The following is a 22,062-nucleotide window of genomic DNA, read 5'->3' on the forward strand; positions in this document are numbered from 1 at the left end:
ACAAAGGATTAATCTCAAAAATATACAAGCAACTCCTGCAGCTCAATTCCAGAAAAATAAATGACCCAATCAAAAAATGGGCCAAAGATCTAAACAGACATTTCTCCAAAGAAGACATACAGATGACTAACAAACACATGAAAAGATGCTCAACATCACTCATTATCAGAGAAATGCAAATAAAAACCTCAATGAGGTACCATTACACGCCAGTCAGGATTGCTGCTATCCAAAAGTCTACAAGCAATAAATGCTGGAGAGGGTGTGGAGAAAAGGGAACCCTCTTATACTGTTGGTGGGAATGCAAACTAGTACAGCCACTATGGAGAACAGTGTGGAGATTCCTTAAAAACCTGGAAATAGAACTGCCATATGACCCAGCAGTACCACTCCTGGGCATATACACACCGAGGAAACCAGATCTGAAAGAGACACCTGCACCCCAATGTTCATCGCAGCACTGTTTATAATAGCCAGGACATGGAAGCAACCTAGATGCCCATCAGCAGACAAATGGATAAGGAAGCTGTGGTACATATACACCATGGAATATTACTCAGCCATTAAAAAGAATTCATTTGAATCAGTTCTAATGAGATGGATGAAACTGGAGCCCATTATACAGAGTGAAGTAAGCCAGAAAGATAAAGACCAATACAGTATACTAACACATATACATGGAATTTAAAAAGATGGTAACGATAACCCTATATGCAAAACAGAAAAAGAGACACAGATGTACAGAACAGACTTTGGGACTCTGTGGGAGAAGGTGAGGGTGGGATGATCTGAGAGAACAGCATTGAAACAAGTATACTATCAAGGGTGAAACAGATCACCAGCCCAGGCTGGATGCATGAGACAAGTGCTCAGGGCTGGTGCACTGGGAAGACCCAGAGGGATGGGATGGGGAGGGAGGTGGGAGGGGGGGTTCAGGATGGGGAACACATGTAAATCCATGGCTGATTCATGTCAATGTATGGCAAAAACCACTACAATATTGTAAAGTAATTAGCCTCCAACTAATAAAAATAAATGGGAAAAAAAAGCAGTAAATATAATTCACTCTATGAACCAACTGAAAAAGAAAAACCATGTAATCATCTCTATAAATGCAAAAATAAAGACATTTAATAGTCTTATCTCCATTCCAGATAATACCTGAGCACGATAAGATTAGAAAGGAACTTCTTCAACCCAATAAAGAGCATATCCCCCCAAAACTACAGATAATGTATTTTTAATGATGGAAAACCAAATGATTTCTCCCTGAGACCAGAAATAAGGTTGTCTACTCTCACCACTTCTGTTCCACATTGTACTGGAAATTCTAGACACTACAGTAAAGCAAGTAAAAAAGATAAAAGGCATCTAGAATGGAAAGGAAAAAGGAAAAGTATCTCTTTTTTCTTTTTCTAATACAACTGTTTTAGAAAATCTGATGGAACCTATGAAACTACTAGAACTGCTAAGTTTCCTAAAGTTATGGGATACAGGATCAGTGTAGAAATATCAATTGCACTTCTTTATACTAGCAACAAACAAACTGAAGTTTAATACAACCAGTACCATTGACAATAGCAACATGTATGCAATACTGAAAACTACACAGCATTGCTGAACAAAATTAAAGAACATTTAGATAAGTGAGGAGACATTCTTTGTGCATGGGGTCAGAGACTCATTGTTGCTAAGGTGAAAGCTCTCCCCACTTGAGCTGTTGATTCACTGCAAGCCCAATCAGAATCTTAGCAGGCTTTTTCTGTAGAAATTGACAAGGTGATTCTGAAATTTATGTAGAAATGGCCAGGACCCAGAATATCTAAAACAACTTTTAAAAGAAGAACGAAATTGTAGAGCTAATACTGCCTGATATCACAATTGATTGCAAAACTAAAGTAATCAAAACAGTGTAGCATTGGTATAAAGATTGAGAAATAGATCAATGGAATAGAAGAGTCCAGAAAAAAGTCCAATAAATGTATGGACAACTGAATTTTAATGAAGTAAAAAGGCAGTTCATTGAAGAAAAGATAGTCTGTTAAAAAATATGATGCTGGCTCAATTGGATTATATATCTATATATAAGCAAATGAACTTCATTTATACCTTGCATTGTATAAAAAAATTAATACAAAATGAATCATAGACCTCAATGTAAAACCTGAAGTTATAAAACATTGAGACAAAAACAGGACAAAATCTTTGTGACCTTGTTTTAGGTAAATATTTCTTAGGTACAACACCAAAAGCACAGCCCATAAAACAACACATTAATGAATTGAACTCCATCAAATTAAAGTATGTGCCCTTTGAAAGATATTAAGAGATGCTTAGTAAGTACCTGTGAAATTGAGTTGGTTCTTCGGTCCTCCTGGTATCCTGACCTGGAACTGGGGGTCATGGGCTCCTGTCTCTCTTCAGGTCACAACTGTTTCAGTGGCCTTTTGGGGCCCTTATTTTTCTCACCTGTAACGTGTATGGTTTGGACCACATGATTTCCAAGGTTCCTTCCAGCTCAGACACCTAACATGTCTGTGAAACAATTGACTTGCAAAGCAGTATCTACCATGAAATGTGTTTTTAAAAATTAAGAAAATATTTAATTCATTTGGTGCAGTGGTTCTTGAATGAGGCAGTTTTGTCCCCCAGGGGACGTTTGGTAGTATCTGGAGATGTTTGGTTGCCAAAACTAACTAGTTAATGGCATCTAGTGGATAGAGACCATGGAGCAGGCAATGGCACCCCACTCCAGTACTCTTGCCTGGAAAACCCCATGGACGGAGGAGCCTGGTAGGCTGTAGTCCATGGGGTCGTGAAGAGTCAGACATGACTGAGCGACTTCACTTTCACTTTTCACTTTTGTGCATTGGAGAAGGAAATGGCAACCCCCTCCAGTGTTCTTGCCTGGAGAATCCGAGGGATGGGGTCACACAGAGTCGGACACGACTGAAGTGACTTAGCAGCAGTAGCAGCAGCGGTGGATAGAGACCACAGATACTACCAAACAGCTTGTGATGCATAGCCAAGTCCTCCTCATGCAGAATTATCTAGTCCCAAATATCAGTAGTGCCAAGGTTGAGAAATCCTAGTATAGAGTATCTAAAATCTATTTAGCTGCTTATTATTTGAAACCTGTGTTATTACACATTCCTATGTTGAACATATTCTTGGTAAAACAAGTTGCTTAATAAAATCCTTTGGAGAACATTTTGTCTTAGATTTGGGGGAATGTGTGTAGGTAATGTATTTATGAGAGTCTCACTTTTGAAATAATTTTTATATAACTGTGGGGAATTGATCAATTTGGATGTTGAAGTTTGCGTTCTCATACCGTTTAGGAAAAAAAAAAAAAATATATATATATATATATATATATAAATATATATAGGAATTCCCTGGTGGTCCAGCGGTTAGGAATCCACCTTGCACTGCAGGGGACATGGGCTTGATCCCTGGTCTGGGAGTTAAGATCCCACCCACCTGCCGCAGAGAAACTAAGCTCACTCGCCGCAGCTGCTGAGCCCTTGCACCACAACTGGAGAATCCGTGTGCCAGAACAAAGGTCCTGCATGGCACAACTAAGACCTGACGTAGCCAAATAAATAAAATAAAAATTTTAAAATGTTTTTAAAAAATCACCATCACCATACATATAATTTCCCAGCCTAGTCTAGCAGAGGCCAGAGCTTAATTTTAATGGATGGACTAAAATTTAGTTTTTTAAATCATCTGAAATTTACATTTAAGATTCACTAATCACAAATACCTACTTAGCCACCTTTTTGCCAATATTCCACAGATAGGCTGAGACCCGGGTTCTCAGATTGGAGAATTTCATCAGTTTACATGTTGATGCTTATTAGATCTTAGTATTTTTTGTTTTCTTGTTACTTAAAAAAAAAAAATGAGAACCTGGGGGAGAGAGAAAATAGGTTTTAGTGGAAGAATGAGGGAAACAATCAAGGATTTGAATTGGGTTGAGAGCATTAGCCCTTAATATGTTACCTTATGAGGAGTGGTTTTTTTCAAATAGAGGGATACTAGAAATTTTTTATATCCAGTTTGATAAGTAGTTTGCTGCTAATACAAATATATCTACAGCTGCACCCAGAAGATTGATGTTACACAGTTGAATTTGGTCCATGCATAGCCTTCTTTTACATGTTAATCCCACCTGTTGTACTGAAGGGGTACTTTCTGAAATAGAATCTATCCCTGTTTTTGTTGTAGGCCAGGAGTAGGCTGACTTTCCATCAAGGCCCCAGATAGTAAATACTTTAGGCTTTTTTTTTGTAGGCCATCAGTCTGTCTTGCATCTATTCAGGTCTGCCTTTGTAGCATAAAAGGAACCATAAACAGTACAGAAATGAATGAGTGTGGCTGTGTTCCAATAAAACGTAATTTACAAAAACAAGCCTGGGTCCAGCTTGTAGATCATAGTTTGCCAACCCCTGTTCTAAGCCATCAGCGTTTTCTCTTTGGAACATTTGGCATTTCTGGTTAGTTTCCCAGTGGTGGCTGGTTGCAGATGGAAGAAAGAGGTACCTTGTCACTTGCAGTTGCTCTGCTGTATTGAATGGCTTTTCTTGATGATAGTGTGGGGTAAGTGGATGACAGGAGCTTTAACTGAGAAAGAGTTAGAGTTAACTCTTTAACTAACTCTAACTCTTTAGTTAAAGAGTTAAAGAAAGGCTTGGTTTCCTTCTCCATCACAACCCATTTGCAGGTGGTCAACAAATTCTAGCAAGTTTACCTTTGAAAAGTCTCTGGAATTAGGGTGTGTGTGTGTTTTAATAGAAGTACTTATAACCTCTTGGCTGGAGCAGGGTAATACCTGCTTATCACTCTCTGCTTTTAAGGTTCTTTTCTCTAATCCATCAGCCTCCACAGATGTTACCAGCTGCCTTTCTGAAATGAAAGTGATATGGCACACATCTCAGCCTATAAAATTATACAGTGATTCCCAGTCATTCAGAATGGTTCTTAACCACTTTTTAATTTCTGAGTTCCTTTGAAAATCATTTGATAGCTGCAGATCCAAGAAAATGATTTTGTGTGTGTGTGTGTTTATCACACAATTTTGATACTTTGGGGAGCAGGGCATTTCATGGCCCTAGAATTTAATTCATGATCTCTCAGTTAAGAAATCTTGATTTAACAACAACAACAAAAAAGAAATCTTGATTTAGAGAATAAAGTGCATGTTTCTTCCCAGGCTGTTGTTAATGTTTTGTGATCTTACTCCAGTCTGTCTTCATAGGTTATTGTTCATTTCCGTACACACACATGCACGTACACACACGCATGCGTGCTTTTTCTACACCGCATTAACCAGCATTGTCCTGACATGCCAATTTCTTCCATTCTTCTGTCTTTGCAAGTGTTATTTCCTCTTGTCAGGAATGTCCTTACCATTTCCCTCCATCTGCCCAATATTTGCTCATTAAGGCTCATCTCAAATATCGGGTTCTCTTTGAAAGCCATCCTCACCTTTCCTCCTTGGCAGACATAAGTAAATATGGAGGAATTGTAGTAATAGACTTGCAGAGAATCTTGCAGAAGGGGAGAGGTGGGATAAGGATGGAAGAAAGGAAATTCTAGGAGAGATTTCTTTACTCATAAGAGATATTCCTCCTCTTAACCTCCATGAGCCTCAGTTTCCTAAGTTGAATGTAATAATAATTATCTCAGGGAGCTGTTAAAATAAATGAAGAATGCCCCAGTCCCTACAGCACCTCAGTCTTTATGCAGGAAATTCCCTTTCTCTGGTCATGGGGTGGCCCCGGTAACTTAGGCAGGAGCAAACATCTTCAGAGATCCAGTACCCTCGGTTCTTAATGAAATGTCCGAATGAAAACTAGGCTGTAAATCTGGTAATATAAGATTTCTTGAAATCCTTCTGCCAAAATTGTGGTAAGGTGTGTGTTGTAAGCTACAAGCTGCTATGCTAATATTTATGTTGTTATAGGCATTGCTGCTTTTAAAAGACCAGTGGGGTCTTTTATTAAAGTACATGATGCTTTTTTTGGCTAGTCAGTTGCTGCTAGAATAGAGCTCCATCTTTTGCAAATTAACGCTTGTGGTTTTCACTATTTTCCGTGAATGACTGGGAGGGTGTATGACCTGATAATTTGTAATTTTGCTGGTCACATATTTGGTCCTAGTCTGCCACTGGTAGGCACATTTGTTATTCTCTTTTATTGTGTGTGTAGTAACTTTCGTTGGGAGGACTGTTTATGCTGCAGGAGGCAACTGTAGTTCTGGTGACCAAAGAGAAGTAGAAGGCAGTACATCTAGGAAGAGGAATTTTGGGGAAATTGTAAGATTCTGTGGTGGCTTAATAAATTCATGATGCAAAAGAGTCTGTTTTGCAACTTGCAAATAACTAGGGATTATTTCAGGGTTTTTTAGAATCACTGAAACTCTGTTGGAGTAAAAAATTAGTTATACATTAATGTGCTATATGCTATAGTAACATTCTCAAAGTTGGGGGTATTTCAAGATGTCTTGGGGCAGATCGCTCCTACACACTGAGGATCTGTTGTACTTGAAGAAATTACACAGGTACCCGTTTGTTGAGGTTTATGAATTCAACAGGAATGTCTTTCTATCACTGTGTAGGTTTATGTGTGTATATTTTCTGAATGAGACTTGTAAGATCCTGTAGTTTAATAGTCCTATTTATAAGGACTATCTTTTTATTGCCTCCAGATAAAGTCCAGGCTTTTCTTTTTACTGTGGCAAACATTGCCCTTTATACCAGCTTCTCCAGACTCACTTCCTGATGCTTCCCATCACTCTTTTTTACATTTTACCCTCTAATTATATTGTACTCCACTAATGATGGTTCCCTGAATGCCAGTGACAAAGGATTTCACTGTCCCTAGCCTTTGTACATGGTGTTTTCCTTTGTCATCATGTTTACCTAATGAACTTCTATTAGAAGTGAAAAGAGAGAAACCAGATATTTTACCCTCTACTGCTCCCACATTTCCACAGTGCTTAAGCATCCAGTTAAGGATTAGTAGGAAGAGGGTAATTTGGCATTGTAGAAAGCACCAAGGATTAGCAAATAGAAGGCTTGTGTTTAAGAGCTACCTGTGCCTTTAACTAATGATGTGAGCTTGGCCAGGTCACATGACCTCCCTCCCATTAGATTGTTGTCTAGCTGTAAAATCAGGAGATTAGAATAAAGCAAAAGGTTAGCAAACTCACACACTCCTTCTTTACTTCCATTTTTCTTCCCTCCCCTTTTTATTCTTGCACACTTGAAGGCTACTGTGCTTTCACGTTGCTTTGTAGTAAATTACTACAGCAGTGATTCTCCTAGGGAGTTAGAAGGATAAGGGCATTCCCTGGGTTGAGAGGGGCAAATATTAAAATGAAGGAAGACCTGGAGCTTTGAAATGTCCTCCAATTGGAGATCTCCAGAGTACCTTCTGCCTCTTAAATAATGTTCGTCTGTGTTGTTGGTAGTAGCATGTGGCAGAAATATCTGAGGGTTTATGTAGCTCAGTTCAGAACGCTATTCACGAGATCATTTTTGGCTCTGAGGTTGAAAGTGACACTGAATAAATGGCCACTAACGCCATCTGTTGGTGGAAAGAGTTATACTTTTTATTGGAAATGTACCTTATTCTTTGAAATTTTGCAAGTTGAAGATTTTTGGTACTTCCCCACTGGCTCAGTGGTAAAAAATCTGCCTGTAGTACAGAGATACAGGAAATTCGGGTTCAATTCTTGGGTTGGGAAGATCCCTTGGAGGAGGAAATGGCAACCCACTCCAGTATTCTTGCCGGGGAATGGACTGAGGAGTCTGTTGGACTGCAGTCCATGGGGTCACAAAGAGTTAGACATGACTGATCACACAAACTCTATGATATGAAGATTTTTAGGCCAAGAAGGTTTTGTATAACTCAGGAGAACTTGTAGGATTCCCTACACTTTTTACTTTGACAGACTTTCAAACCAAAAAGAAAGTTATGAGAGTAGTAAAGAGAACTGCTGTTTACCCTCTGTACAAATTCACCAATTTTCAACATTTTGCCCAATTTACTTTGTAATTGATTTATTTCTCTCTCACACACACGTACATGCTGTTTTTCTGAAATATTTGAGATGAGTGTTCATACCTCATACCCTTTTACCTCTTAATACTTCAATTGTATTTCTTAAAAGCAAATTTATTTTTTTATATAACCACAACATAGTTATTAAATTCAGGAAACTGATACAGTACTTTGATTTGTACTGTAGTCCAGTACAGCGCGTGTAGTTATCATGTGTCTTTGAGTTTTCTTTCATTTGTAATGGTTCCTCAGGTTTTCTTAGTGTCTCATAACAGTGGCATTTTTAAAAGACTGCATCTGTAGAATATTCCTTAGTTTAGGTTTGTCTATTCCCTTGAGATTAGGTTCAGGTTATGGGTGAATTTAACTCAGTAGATATAATGATATCTACTACCGTGGGCAAGAATCCCTTGGAAGAAATGGAGTAGCCATCATAGTCAACAAGAGAGTCCTAAATGCAGTACTTGAATACAGTCTTAAAAACTACAGAATGATCTCTGTTTGTTTCCAAGGTAAACCATTCAATATCACGGTAATCCAAGTCTGTGCCCTGACCAGTAACACTGAAGAAGCTGAAGTTGAACAGTTCTATGAAGACCTACAAGACCTTTTAGAACTAACACCCAAAAAAGATGTCCTTTTCATTATAGGGGACTGGAATGCAAAAGTAGGAAGTTAGGAAACACCTGGAGTAACAGGCACATTGGGCCTTGGAGTACAGAATGACGCAGGGCAAAGGCTAATAGAGCTTTGCCCAAGAGAACGCACTGGTCATAGCAAACACCCTCTTCCAACAACACAAGAGAAGATTCTACACATGGACATCACCAGATGGTCAATACCGAAATCAGATTGATTATATTCTTTGCATCCAGAAATGGAGAAGCTCTATACAGTCAGCAAAAACAAGACTGGGAGCTGACTGTGGCTCAGATCATGAACTCCTTATTGCCAAATTCAGACTTAAATTGAAGAAAGTAGGGAAAACCACTAGACCATTCAGGTATTACCTAAATCAAATCCCTTACAATTATACAGTGGAAGTGAGAAATACATTTAAGGATTAGATCTAATAGACAGAGTGCCTGATGAACTATGGATGGAGGTTCATGAGATTGTACAGGAAACAGGGATCAAGACCATCCCCAAGAGAAAGAAATGCAGAAAAGCAAAATGGCTGTCTGAGGAGGCCTTACAAATAGCCGTGAAAAGAGAAGCGAAAAGCAAAGGAGAAAAGGAAAGATGTACCCATTTGAATGCAGAGTTCCAAAGAATAGCAAGGAGAGAGAAGAAAACCTTCCTCAGTGATCAGTGCAAAGACATAGAGGAAAACAATAGAATGGGAAAGACTAGAGATCTCTTCAAGAAAACTAGAGATACCAAGGGAACATTTCATGCAAAGATGGGCTCAATAAAGGACAGAAATGGTATGGACCTAACAGAAGCAGAAGAGATTAAGAAGAGGTGGCAAGAATACACAGAAGAACTGTACAAAAAAGATCTTCATGACTGAGATAACCATGATGGTATGATCACTCACCTAGAGCCAGACATCCTGGAATGTGAAGTCAAGTGGGCCTTAGGAAGCATCACTATGAACAAAGCTAGTGGAGGTGATGGAATTCCAGTTGAGCTATTTCAAATCTTAAAAGATGATGCTGTGAAAGTGCTGCACTCAACATGCCAGCAAATTTGGAAAACTCAGCAGTGGGCACAGGACTGGAAAAGGTCAGTTTTCATTCCAATCCTGAAGAAAGGCAATGCCAAAGAATGTTTAAACTACTACACAATTGCACTCATCACACACGCTAGCAAAGTAATGCTCAAAATTCTCCAAGCCAGTCTTCAACAGTACATTAACCATGAACTTCCAGATGTTCAAGCTGGATTTAGAAAAGGCAGAGAAACCAGAGATCAAATTGCCAACATCCGTTGGATCATCAAAAAAAGCAAGAGAGAGTTCCAGAAAAACATCTGCTTCTGCTTTATTGACTATGCCAAAGCCTTTGACTGTGTGGATCACAACAACCTGGAAAATTCTGAGAGATGGGAATACCAGACCACCTGACCTGCCTCTTGAGAAACCTGTATGCAGGTCAGGAAGCAACAGGTAGAACTGGACATGGAACAACAGACTGGTTCCAAATAGGAAAAGGAGTACATCAAGGCTGTATATTGTCACCCTGCTTATTTAACTTATATGCAGAGTACATCATGCAAAATGCTGGGCTGGATGAAGCAGAAGCTGGAATCAAGATTGCTGGGAGAAATATCAATAACCTCAGATATGCACGTGACACCACCCTTATGGCAGAAAGTGAAAACTAACTAAAGAGCCTCTTGATGAAAGTGAAAGAGGAGAGTGAAAAAGCTGGCTTAAAGCTCAACATTCAGAAAACTAAGATCATGGCCTCCAGTCCAGTCACTTCATGGCAAATAGATGGGGAAACAATGAGAGACTTTTATTTTTGGGGGCTCCAAAATCACTGCAGATGGTGACTGCACCCATGAAATTAAAAGACGCTTACACCTTGGAAGAAAAGTTATGACCAACCTAGACAGCATATTAAAAAGCAGAGACATTACTTTGCCAACAAAGGTCCATCTAGTCAGAGCTGTGGTTTTTCCAGTGGTCATATATGACTGTGTGAGTTGGACTATAAAGAAAGCTGAGTGCCGAAGAATTGATGCTTTTGAACTGTGGTGTTGGAGAAGACTCTTGAGAGTCCCTTGGACTGCAAGGAGATCCAACCAGTCCATCCTAAAGGATATCAGTCCTGAATATTCATTGGAAGGACTAATGTTGAAGCTGAAACTCCAATACTTCGGCTACCTGATGTGAAGAACTGACTCACTGGAAAAGACCCTGATGCTGGCAAAGATCGAAGGTTGTAGGAGAAGGGGATGACAGAGGTTGAGATGGTTGGATGGCAACACTGAGTCAATGGACATGCATTTGAGTAAACTCCAGGAGTTGGTGATGGTCAGGGAGGCTGGGCATGCTGCAGTCCATGGGGTCACAAACAGTCGGAGACGACTGAGCGGCTGAACTGAACTGAACTATGCAATCGAAGCTGAAGTACTCAAAGCATTGTGTCCCAGTGTATCCCATGAGAGACACACGACGTCTGTCTGCTCTTCAGTTCAAGGCGTTGTCTAGTTTCGTCACAGTATACGTAAGCTTATTTTTCCTCTCGCAGCTAATAAGCAGTCTATGAGAAGACACTGTTTTTTGGGTTTTTTTTTTACTTTTCAAAAATTGAAGTCTTTGTGGGAAAGTATAACATATACCTGTAAGCCAAGGTTAGGGAAAACTTGATGTGTAAACCTGGAGACAGCCACATTTTAGTGTGTGTTGGTACAAATTCCCTTCTATGCTGTAATGATAATGACAGCCGAAAGGGATTATACCTCAGATACCGTTTTGTCACATTGCTTTATTGATTTAGCAGTAAGTTGTGGACAATTCTCCATGTATCACTGAGTATTCTGTTGTTTTTTACTGACTGCATAGTGTTCCATTGCCTATGAATTGTTCTGTGGTGTTCAGTCAGCCTCACATTTCAGGTTTAAGAATCTCCTGAGTGTCCAGGCTATTTAATTGTCCTCCTTTTTATTTATTCCTTTTTTAAAAAATCTTTTTGGCTGTGCCGCATGGCTTGTGGGATCTTAGTTCCCCGACTGGGGATTGAACCCTGGCCCTCAGCTATGAGACTGCAGCGTCCTAACCACTGGACTGCCAGGGGATTCCGTGCCCTTGTCTATAGACACTTTTCTCTTGTGTCTTAGGGAGGCGCTGATGTACTGTTGCCCCACCTGAAATCTTTGCTTGGACATAGAGTTCTGATGTCTGTATTGCCCCTGCCACACTGACCCACCATGCTGTTTTTCTCTTCCACTGTTTGAATGCTAACAGGCTGAGTTCCTTTCTCTAATCATTTCTAGGCCTACAATGATACACTTTTGCCAAATAAATAAATGTACTTCTGATTCAGTTGACTTGTCTTTATGCTTCATTTGCTAATATTGTGCAGTATGGTTTTGTTTTTTTTTCAAATAGCATATGATCTTATGAATTAAATGGATGTTTATGGGCCAGTCTTCTGAGTTGAGCCTCTGACCAAAATGCACACACACCCACCAAAACACAGAACCAGATGTTTGAGGGACAGTGTATCTTTTACTTGGAGCTTCCTTTCTGTTAATGGAATTTCTAGTTAACCTGTATTTATATTTTGGGCCAAGGCATATAGGAGATCTCGGAGCTCTTTTTTTTTTTTTTTTTAATTATTTGGCTGTGCTGGGCTTTAGTTTCTGTACATTGGATCTTCGATCTTCCTTGCAGCACACACGATCTTTAATTGCGGCATGTGGAATCTAGTTCCTTCAACAGGGATCAAACCTGGGGTCCCTGTATTGGGAGTGCCGAGTTGTAGCCACTGGACCACCAGGGAAATCCCCTCCTAAGTATTAGAATCTTGGTAGATTATCTTTATGAACATTTTATGCTAGAGATTGAGTTTAACCTTTAAAGGCATTACTTAATAGATTTGCCCCCTTTAATATCTAATTTGAAAGCCTCTGCTCCCCTACAGATAGATAGTCTTAGGCCATTTAGGTACATAGAAATACAACTTTTCTGTGCAGCTGTGGGCCAGTTTATAAATGGTTCATCCCATTATATGTACAATTTAGTAGAAATGCAACAAAATTATATCTGAAAAATTTATATTGAGTCTTTAGATGGGGAGGTTTAAGCAGGCCAGTTTCTTTCCATCATTGCCTGTAATATATGCTTTAACCCTACTTTAGGCAGGCTGTTAAAGTGGCAGTGTGCTGAATAGTTTTCTGTGTGAAATAGTTTTCTGCTATCCCTATCTTCTTCCTTCTAATTTAAGATCTCAGCTTACTTTGTTTTGAAAATCATCTTTCTCACACATCTTAAATATGTACCTAAAATATTTCTAAATAAAATACATGCTTGGAAAAAAAACATGGAGATGTTTAAACTTAAACAATAATTTGGTAAGTGATCTAGTAAACAGTCTTGCTGGGAAACAGTGTATTAAGTTCTTTTGACAGAAGATTTCTAAATATGTAGATTAGTTTAAACACTGTCTTTTTTTCCCCCCAACCTGGGTGGTGTGTGAAATTGCTAAACCTGTCTTTGTGGTTGGCTTACAGTGATTGAAGCTTCTCCAGCACATCTTGTTTTTCTTACAGTTTCAGGGTGTTCTTGTCCTTGTGAATTACTGTTGTTTGAAAATGCCTGTTATCCTTTGATTAAGAATTAAGTATAGCTTAGAATATTTTATCACTTATTCTGTACTACGAAGGATACATGGGATAATTTCAGTGGACTTTTGAATAAATTTATAAAATAATTTATAACATTCATGTTTAATTTACAGTTGGAAGTTAGTCAGCCAGCGTGCAATGTCTTGTCTCTCTTAAGAGACCTCTCATCATTAAATGCAGTAATTTAGTATTGCAGACTGTTTGTAGGTTTATCTCCTTCTTGTGCTGAAAGATAAGTTATTATTAACATGTTATACCCTTAGCACTTCTAAGAAATGAATATTTTTTAAGTAAAATTTTTTTTAATTGTTCAGTAAATTTCTTTTCCAGTGTACTTGTGCCTTAAAATATGCTTTCAAAATGGTTCATTTAGAGGCATAGTTTTCCATTTTTTTCTAATTCATTAATTTATATTGTAATTTTCACATGCTTCTGGAATTTTAAAGAAGGGTTATTTGAGATCTGCCTCTTCTTCTCCTTTTGTTTTTTTTTGGGGGGCAGGGTTGCTTGTTTTATGTTTGTTTTGTTTTTTTTTAAGCCCATCACTGAGAGATGGACTTTGAGCCTCCGTCTAAATATTAGCACTAAGTTCCTTGCCCAACGCCTTACAGCTGGCTGGCAAGTGCCCAAGCTAGAATTTGAGTCCAGGGCTTTCCAACTCCAAAATTTGTGTTCTTGGCTATTATACTCACCATTTCTACATGCACTGAGTTTTGCCTATTTGATTACATTTAATTCTTACAAAATCACTTTGAGGTACATTTTATTGTTTCTTATGACTATGCATGTGCGCTCAGTCTTGTCCGACTCTTTGCAACCCATAGACTGTAGCCCACCAGTCTCCTCTGTCCATGAGATTATTCCAGCAAGAATACTAGAGTGGGTTGCCGTATCCTCCTCCAGGGGATCTTCCTGACTCAGGAATCAAACTTGTGTCTACTGCGTCTCCTGCATTGACAGGCAGATTCTTTACCACTGAGCCACCTGGGAAGCCCATTGTCTTATTTATACACAAAGAAATAAAAGTTCAGAGATTACATAATTTACTCAACAGCACATACCTAGTTTAAGTTCTAGAATTAGTATTAATATCTTATGGTTTTCCCACTGAACTGCTCTCACTACCCCTCAGGAGGGGTGGGGCCAGTGTTCACAAATTAATATGAATTTTGTTAGATTTTCTTTTTTTCTCTTAAATATCCTCAAATTGCTATTTTCACAGCATCAGGGATTCTGAATTAGAAACTGGTGATGGAGGGTGACAGTGATAGCAGTTAAGGGGATAGAGTGTGATCAGGGGCTTTTTATATAACTTGGAGACAAGGTGAGGGTCCTGGTGAGCAGAGATTGGAGAAGCCTGAGTGGGAAGGGATCTGTACGTCATTTCAGGTGCTTCGCTGTTCTTGGCAGAAGGTAAGAGTGTGTTTTTTACTACTCACCTTCCGTAGAGCTCAGTGGCATACCCCCAGCATGGTAATCCTTGAAATACTGGTTTTAGTTTCCCAAGGTCATTTCCCTACTCAGAAAACGTGAATGGTTCCTAGCGCCTTTCCTTTCCAATCTGAATTCCTCCTTTTAACAGTTGAGACCATCTGCAGTCTGGTCCTGTCACTTCTTTGAACCTTTTCAGAATAACTCAGGAAGGTTGTCCCCACTAAGCAAGTCTGTCCACATCATACTTTCTCTCTGGGCCACCTTTGCTTTTAAATTTGCACCCTTGTTGGTGGCATTTTACTTCCCCTTTCTCTTCAAACCGTTCAACCTGTCTTGCTTGGTAAACCTAAAGATCATTTCCTCCTCTAGAAATCTTGTGACTCTTGAAGCTGAATCACTGTGTAATAAGTTGTAGTATTCCCTGCTTTCTTCTGTTTTCCCTCTAGTCATATTGTAAGTCTGCTCAGAGGAAGAAAAAGCTTTTAGATTCTCTTCTTTGAATTCCTCCTTCCCTCATTTTGTCCCCCTGCCTTCCCTCTCCACTCCTTTGCCCTCTCTTTTTTACCTCCTCCCTCCCACCCTAAGTTTTTGTTCTATCTGTCCATCAGTTTATCCATCTTTGCTGTCTTTTTTTTTTTGTCCATCCATCCTCCTTTCCTTTTTCTTCTTCTAGCTGCCTGTTCCTACTGTGTAAGCTTAGGCAAGTTACCTTTCCACTCATCTCTAAAAATAGGGATATAATGTAATAACTTTGTAGGATTTGTTTTGATCATTGAGTGAATTTTTAGTGGAAAAGTGCTTAGAGCAGGACCTACTGGATAGCAGGCACTCTGTAAATGTTAGCTTTGATTTGTTATTGCACTGTTTTGTGTATTTCAATGTATAAAACAAAATGATTGTCTGTTAAAAAAGTAATTTTTTTACATAAGAGCAGGCCATTATTTAAAAAAACTATTAAATATAGATTAATTTTAAACAAATACATTGACAATAATCTAAAGTCACTAATCATCTTAATCACAGTTAACATAAATATTTATATTTTGATCTTGACAGTGAGAACTTATTTTCGGAATTCCACATTGCCTGGATTGAAGGAATGTTACTTCCCACAAATTTTGTTTCCTTCATCTCCTTTGGGTTCCAGGAGTCTCATTGGCTTGTGTGCATAGTTTATGTGAATATCTTGTCTTGAAGGCCTTGGACCTTGCTGGTAGTATAAATTCAGTTGCTGTGTGTTAGCTAGAGCATGCCTAGGATAACAGATTTTCATTTCGTAGGCACCCTCCTCCAGCCACCATATTAAGCCCAGGCAAAGACATATAGGTACTTATCTTTCTGTACCAGAATTTTTTTATAAACCGTCTTATCACTGATTGGGTAGACTATCAGTCTCTCTGGTTTTATTCTAGATAAAATGGTGTGTGGATGGAGTAGAGAGAAGAGTATGTGTGTTTCAGTTCTCATTTCTTGGTTGCTTTTTCTGTTCAACTGGTGTCAGAGTCCAAGCCCCCATCTCTAAATATCCCTGGTCATCGTTTTTTAGCCATGTTGCTAGAAATAGAAATATTCCTTTTTTAAAAAAAGCTATGGCCACGCCAGCTCATCGTTGCTGTGCTTGGGCTGTTCTCTAGTTGTGGCGAGTGGGGGCTACTCTCCAGCTGTGGATGCACGGGCTTCTTGTTGCGGTGGCTTCTCTTGTTATGGCGCATGGGCTTAGTTGCCCCACACCATGTGGAGTCTTCCCAGGCTGGGGATGGAACCCATGTTCCCTCGTTTGGCAAGCAGATTCTTAACCACTGGACCGTCAGGGAAATCCTGTATTCATTTAAATGTGTATATTACTGTGTGCACTGATTATTTGATTGCCATTATGCCTGTATGTTTATTGTTAATTGGACATTTATTTAATGTTATCATGTGAACAACTGCTTTGTTCAATCATTCATTTATGTTTCACAGATAGATGCTTAAGTTAGGCAATTAAGGTCAGTATTATGTTTATGTGCCTGAGTGCAAAGATGAAAGATCATGGTTTTTCTTTTGTGTTTTGTTTTCAATATGGGTCCTTGACATCAAGAAACTCAAAGTTCATTATGGAGAGATACATAAATCAGTGAGAAAATAAAAATCAGTGAAAAAACAGCAATAGAATTTTGACAGAAGAGCAGTGGGAGCATAAAGGAAGGAGACTAATGACCTCTTTGTGGGAGGCAGTGGGGAGCTCATATAACCCTGGATGGATGTATATCATAACCTGTTACTTTTTATTTCTTTTGTAATAACTTGAACTTGTTATAAGCAAATACCCAAAGATGATCTTGTTTTGTGCTCTAGTAGAAATGATTTTAAGAGGCAACCGCATTCTTTACTAAACTTCTCTCAAAATAGCTCAATATCCATCATGTCAAAGATAAAATTATCTTTTTTTGATACTCATCAGTGTTTTTTGATGGCTGTAATTATTGAAACAAAGTACTCGGGGATTTGGGACTAATCTCTAATTTTCTTAAATAAAAAAATAAAGAAGGCAGTGAAAGTTTAGCTGTCATACATGCCGAAAGTGCTGTGATATACAGGCCATTTAAACCTTTTTGCCTTCCATGTAAAAATAAAGTGTTTGTCGCTCAGTTGTGTCCAACTCATTGTGACCCCATGGACTGTAGCCTGCCAGGCTCCTCTGTCCATGGGATTTTCCAGGCAGGAGTACTGGAGTGGGTTGCCATGCCCTCCTCATTGTCATATAAAACGTGTCTTTAATATTTATTTAAAAATAAATTTTAAAGGAAAGCAAGAGCTATGACAGCTGTAAATATTGAGTTTCTATTATGGTGTTTTAATTTCACCATATTGCTTTTTTTTCTAATGAAATTTATATGATCATAAATAAGATTTAGGTTCTGTGGTTGAAATTGTCATTTCTGTTTTCATATTTTTTACTTATAATTGTCTATTTGAATTTTTTAATGTGACTATGTACAAAGGCATTAAGGTCACTTTTGGTTTTCACTCTTGTAAATAGTGCTTGATTGAAGAGCTTTTAATCTATGTAGTTTTTTCTTCTTCTCCAGAGTTTTAGTGAGATTAATTTTTGTTACTGAGAGTTTAAGCCAGCATGTATAAGCATATCAATTCTGTATTATCTGAATGTTTCCAAAGAATTGCACTAATTAATTGCATTTCACTATTTTCCTTATATTTGCTTAACTCTTCTAAAGTATATTTTGTAAAATTACCAAGTGTTTTTAAATTTTTAGCTTAATATTCCTAATGATAGCATAAATTATTTTAGAAAAGAATATGTAACTGGTATTATGATAGGAGATTAATTAGTGAGAAATTGTCACTTTAACGTTACCCTCTTGGTATTTTTGTCTTGAATAAAACAATTTTCTCTCCTGAAAAAATAAAATGAAAAGTATTGGGCTTCTTGGTGGAGATACTGTTGAGAAGGTGAGGGGTTAGGAGACTGATTGATTTTGGCTCTTATTTAATAATCTGGTTTGGGCTTCCCTAGTGGCTCAGCTAGTAAAGAAACCACCTGCAATGCGGGAGACCTGGGTTTGATCTCTGGTTGGGAAGATCCGCTGGAGAAGGAAACAGCTGCCCACTCCAGTATTGTGGCCTGGAGAATTCCATGGACTGTACAGTCCATGGGGTCGCAAAGAGTCCGACACAACTGAGCAACTTTCACTTTCTTTTTTTTCTTTCTTTCTTGTGACCTCAAGCAAGGAGCTAAATCTGCACATTTCAGGTTTTGTATTTGAGGATTATATTGCTTGGAAAGAAGCAGTATTGGTGTTTGGGGATTATATTGAAGCACTATGCCTGTCTGGGGATTTAAACCCTTCTAAAGAACAGATTACCTGTTTTTAGAAGTTTCAGAAGAGAATAGTAGGAAATAATTTAACTAAGAAAAGTGCTTCTGTGATGTTGGTGTTTATTTTGAATGATTGTGCTGTTTATACATAGTACTAGGAAAAGTAAATAATATTAAAGCATGTATTTGTCTTGTCCAGTTTGAACATTTTTGTGTGCAAAGCACAGAAATGTATTGAGGCACATGTTGTAAAAATTAACGCATGCCTGTTTCTTAGGACTTGCAGTGTTTTTATGGTATCGTATGAGGCTTTGTTGTACTTGAACGCTGTTAAATACTACTGACATGTAGTACATTTATAAGTAATTATTAGAATAAGACTTTCATTAAAGTATGCTTTGCCGCCTTTCATTTCACATAATGGATTTTAATATGACAGTTTTCATTAGGATATTTTAATGACTTTTTAATTAAATGCAGGCAGAGAGAGTGATTATTTACTGTTAATAGTTCACAAATGTATTAGTGTTTACTCCTGGCATCTTACCTGCTTTTTAGTAACTGTTAACCATACTGCTGCTGCTGCTAAGTTGCTTCAGTCGTGTCTGTGTGACCCCATAGGCGGCAGCCGACCAGGCTCCTTTGTCCACAGGATTCTCTAGGCGAGAGCACTGGGGTGGGTTGCCATTTCCTTCTCCGAATATTAACCATAAAATTTATTTATTTGATATGTAAGTTAGACTAAGGATACATTTCTTTTAATGATTTGATGAATTTTTCTTAACACTAGGGGGCACTCTTAATCTATGAATTTGTACCTAAATTACTCAGGTGCAGAATGTGGAATGAAATTAAATTGTTTGAAAATATTTCATTGCAAACTGAATGTTGCCTTCAGAAAGAATTCGGATTATCAAGTTCATTTTGCATAGTAGTGTAAATATAAGTGATTCTTAGTAAGATTCTTAAGAATGAGCAAAGTTTATAAAATGAAGTACTGTAGATTGGAGGACATTAAAGTATTTCTGTGCTCTATTCCTTTTCACGTTGGCTTTCCAAATGATTATTTTAAAAATCATTGTTCCTAATATATTTCTGATTTAAAAAATTCTAGCACAGTGTTTTGCTCATAGCAGGTACTTAGGATATATCTGAAGAAATGAAGATCAATTTAGGATGTGACTGATGCCTGCTACCATTAGTAAAAAATTTTTAAGCATTTGAAAACCAGCAACATGTTTTTTTTTTCATTTATTTTTATTAGTTGGAAGCTAATTACAATATTGTAGTGGTTTTTGCCATACATTGACATGAATCAGCCTTGGATTTACATGTATTCCCCATCCTGATCCCCTCTCCCACCTCCCTGTCCACCCGATCCCTCTGGGTCTTCCCAGTGCACCAGGCCCGAGCACTTGTTTCATGCATCGAAACATGTATATTATCTAGGGTGAAACAGATCACCAGCCCAGCAACATGTTTTTGCTACATCTGGGAAACATATTTTAGGCATTCTCATTCATTGTTTCTGAAATCAGGATATTGCTGATGCCACCAAGAAGTGTTTTGTCTGAGGTATATTCCTAAGATTTTTGTTTTTTTTTAATTAGAAGATTCTCTTGAATTTAAGCTTCGTGTGGATTCAGTAGCTAGTAGACAGAATGTGCATCATTATAATAGCACTCTTAACGTGTGTCAGCACTGTTTTAGGTGCTTTACATGTATTAATTTCTCATCACCACTCTGTGAAGTAGGTACTTCTATCTCTGTTTTATTGGTAAGGAGATTGGGCACAGAAAAGGTAAACAGTTCACTGGGTTTAAACTTAGGCAGTTTTGTTCTGTAGTTTGTGCTTCTAAATCACTGCCATACATTGCTTTTCCAGAGAAAGGAAACTTAACATTTCAAGTGAATTAGTATTTCAAGTTCAGGTTGTTAAGTGGGTATAATTTTATAATGTACAGCATAGGGAATGTAGTCAGTAATATTGTTAATAACTCTGTGTGGTGACAGATGATTACTGGCCTTATTGTGATGGTCATTGTAATGTGTAAAAATATCAAATCCCTTGTAATGTGTAAAAATATCAAATCCCTATGTTGTATAGCTGAAACTAATAATGTAAGTCAATTATACTTCAGTACAAATAGATACAGTTTTAACTACCTAATTGATAGACACTTATCATTTCTCTTCTGGAAAATGTCATAGAAATTTAAAGTTTGAAAGGGGCCTTACTCTGTTTAGAGGAAGAAATTGCCTCCGAGATAGGTAGTTACCAACATACCCATCTATGCGGCAGTTTCTTTGTGGAGAGGGATTAGAATCACAAGTAAACATTTTGAGTTTCAGTAAAGTAGAAAAAATATGGTAATGTGGAAAAATATTTGACAAGAATTTCAGATGGCTTGAATTTTATTCTCGACTCCTCATTTACAAGCCTGTGTCCTCAGAGACAGTGTTTGTGTTATGACTATAATGAAATCTTCCTTAATTAGCCTTATGGTCATTGTGAAGATCAGTGAGATAATGGATTGAAGCTATTCAATAAGCTTTAAAGCCCTATACAAATAAATATATATATATTATATAGTGTGTTATTTTTAATAACATGATATCTTTATAAATAATAATTTGTTTTTAATTATTTGTGGTATCTTTGTAAACTATCAACTTGTAAACTTTGTAACTGTAGACTGTCAGCAATGCTAAACTAGATCTCTAAGACATTATTTTGTTAGGCCATGGGTTACTTTGCAAGATTTTTTTTACACTTTTTATTTTCTTAAAGCAAACACTTTAAAAAATTTTCTAACAATAAATGAAAAATTATATCTTTGTTTTGCTGATAAAGAACATAAAAGTAGCATGTATTGAACATATGTGTTGAAAGTAGCATAATAGGATTGTCCTCAGACTGGATTTACTGATTTAACTGAAATGAAAAACAGAATTTGGTAAACTGGAAGTATTTTATTTGGGTCATGGTGAGAGGTATGGGTTTGTTTTCTTAAACTTCCAATAAGACACACAGTTAAAGTTTTCTGTTTATTTTTTTTACAGGAATAATAATGTATTTGTGGCCTTGGACATGAAGCAGTCAGTCTTCTGTTGCTATTAAATAGCGTCAGGGACTGATGTTGTGGGAAGCATGGACCTAATGAACGGGCAGGCAAGCAATGTTAATATTGCTGCTACTGCTTCTGAGGTAAGACATTTAAGAAGTTTATTGTAAAATTTCTTACCTGGCATTCTAATTTTTAAAGCATTATGGTTGGTTACAGATTATAAATCGTAGCTTGAGAAAAGGGTTACAGGCTTTTCAGATTTTTTAAAAACTATTTTAATTGTACCATCCATGTGTTCATTATACGTTTTAGGAGTTACTCCCTACCTACTTAATATAACTGACAGATAATGATTACTTAAAACCCTTTT

The 22,062-nt window shown here is 37.7% G+C and overlaps 1 protein-coding gene across 2 annotated transcripts in view; it reads left to right on the forward strand.

The window, feature by feature from the left end:
* RALGPS2 (Ral GEF with PH domain and SH3 binding motif 2) overlaps positions 1–22,062 on the forward strand; it is a 154,180-nt gene that overhangs the window by 20,159 nt on the left and 111,959 nt on the right. For both annotated transcript variants that reach the window (XM_043924044.1, XM_043924045.1), the window contains exon 2: positions 21,688–21,832. In XM_043924044.1, the coding sequence (XP_043779979.1) occupies positions 21,776–21,832 (57 nt within the window). In that variant the 5' untranslated portion in view covers positions 21,688–21,775. The remainder of the gene's footprint in view (positions 1–21,687; positions 21,833–22,062) is intronic.

The sequence above is a fragment of the Cervus elaphus genome, chromosome 14, assembly GCF_910594005.1.
Source record: "Cervus elaphus chromosome 14, mCerEla1.1, whole genome shotgun sequence".
NCBI lineage: Eukaryota > Metazoa > Chordata > Mammalia > Artiodactyla > Cervidae > Cervus > Cervus elaphus.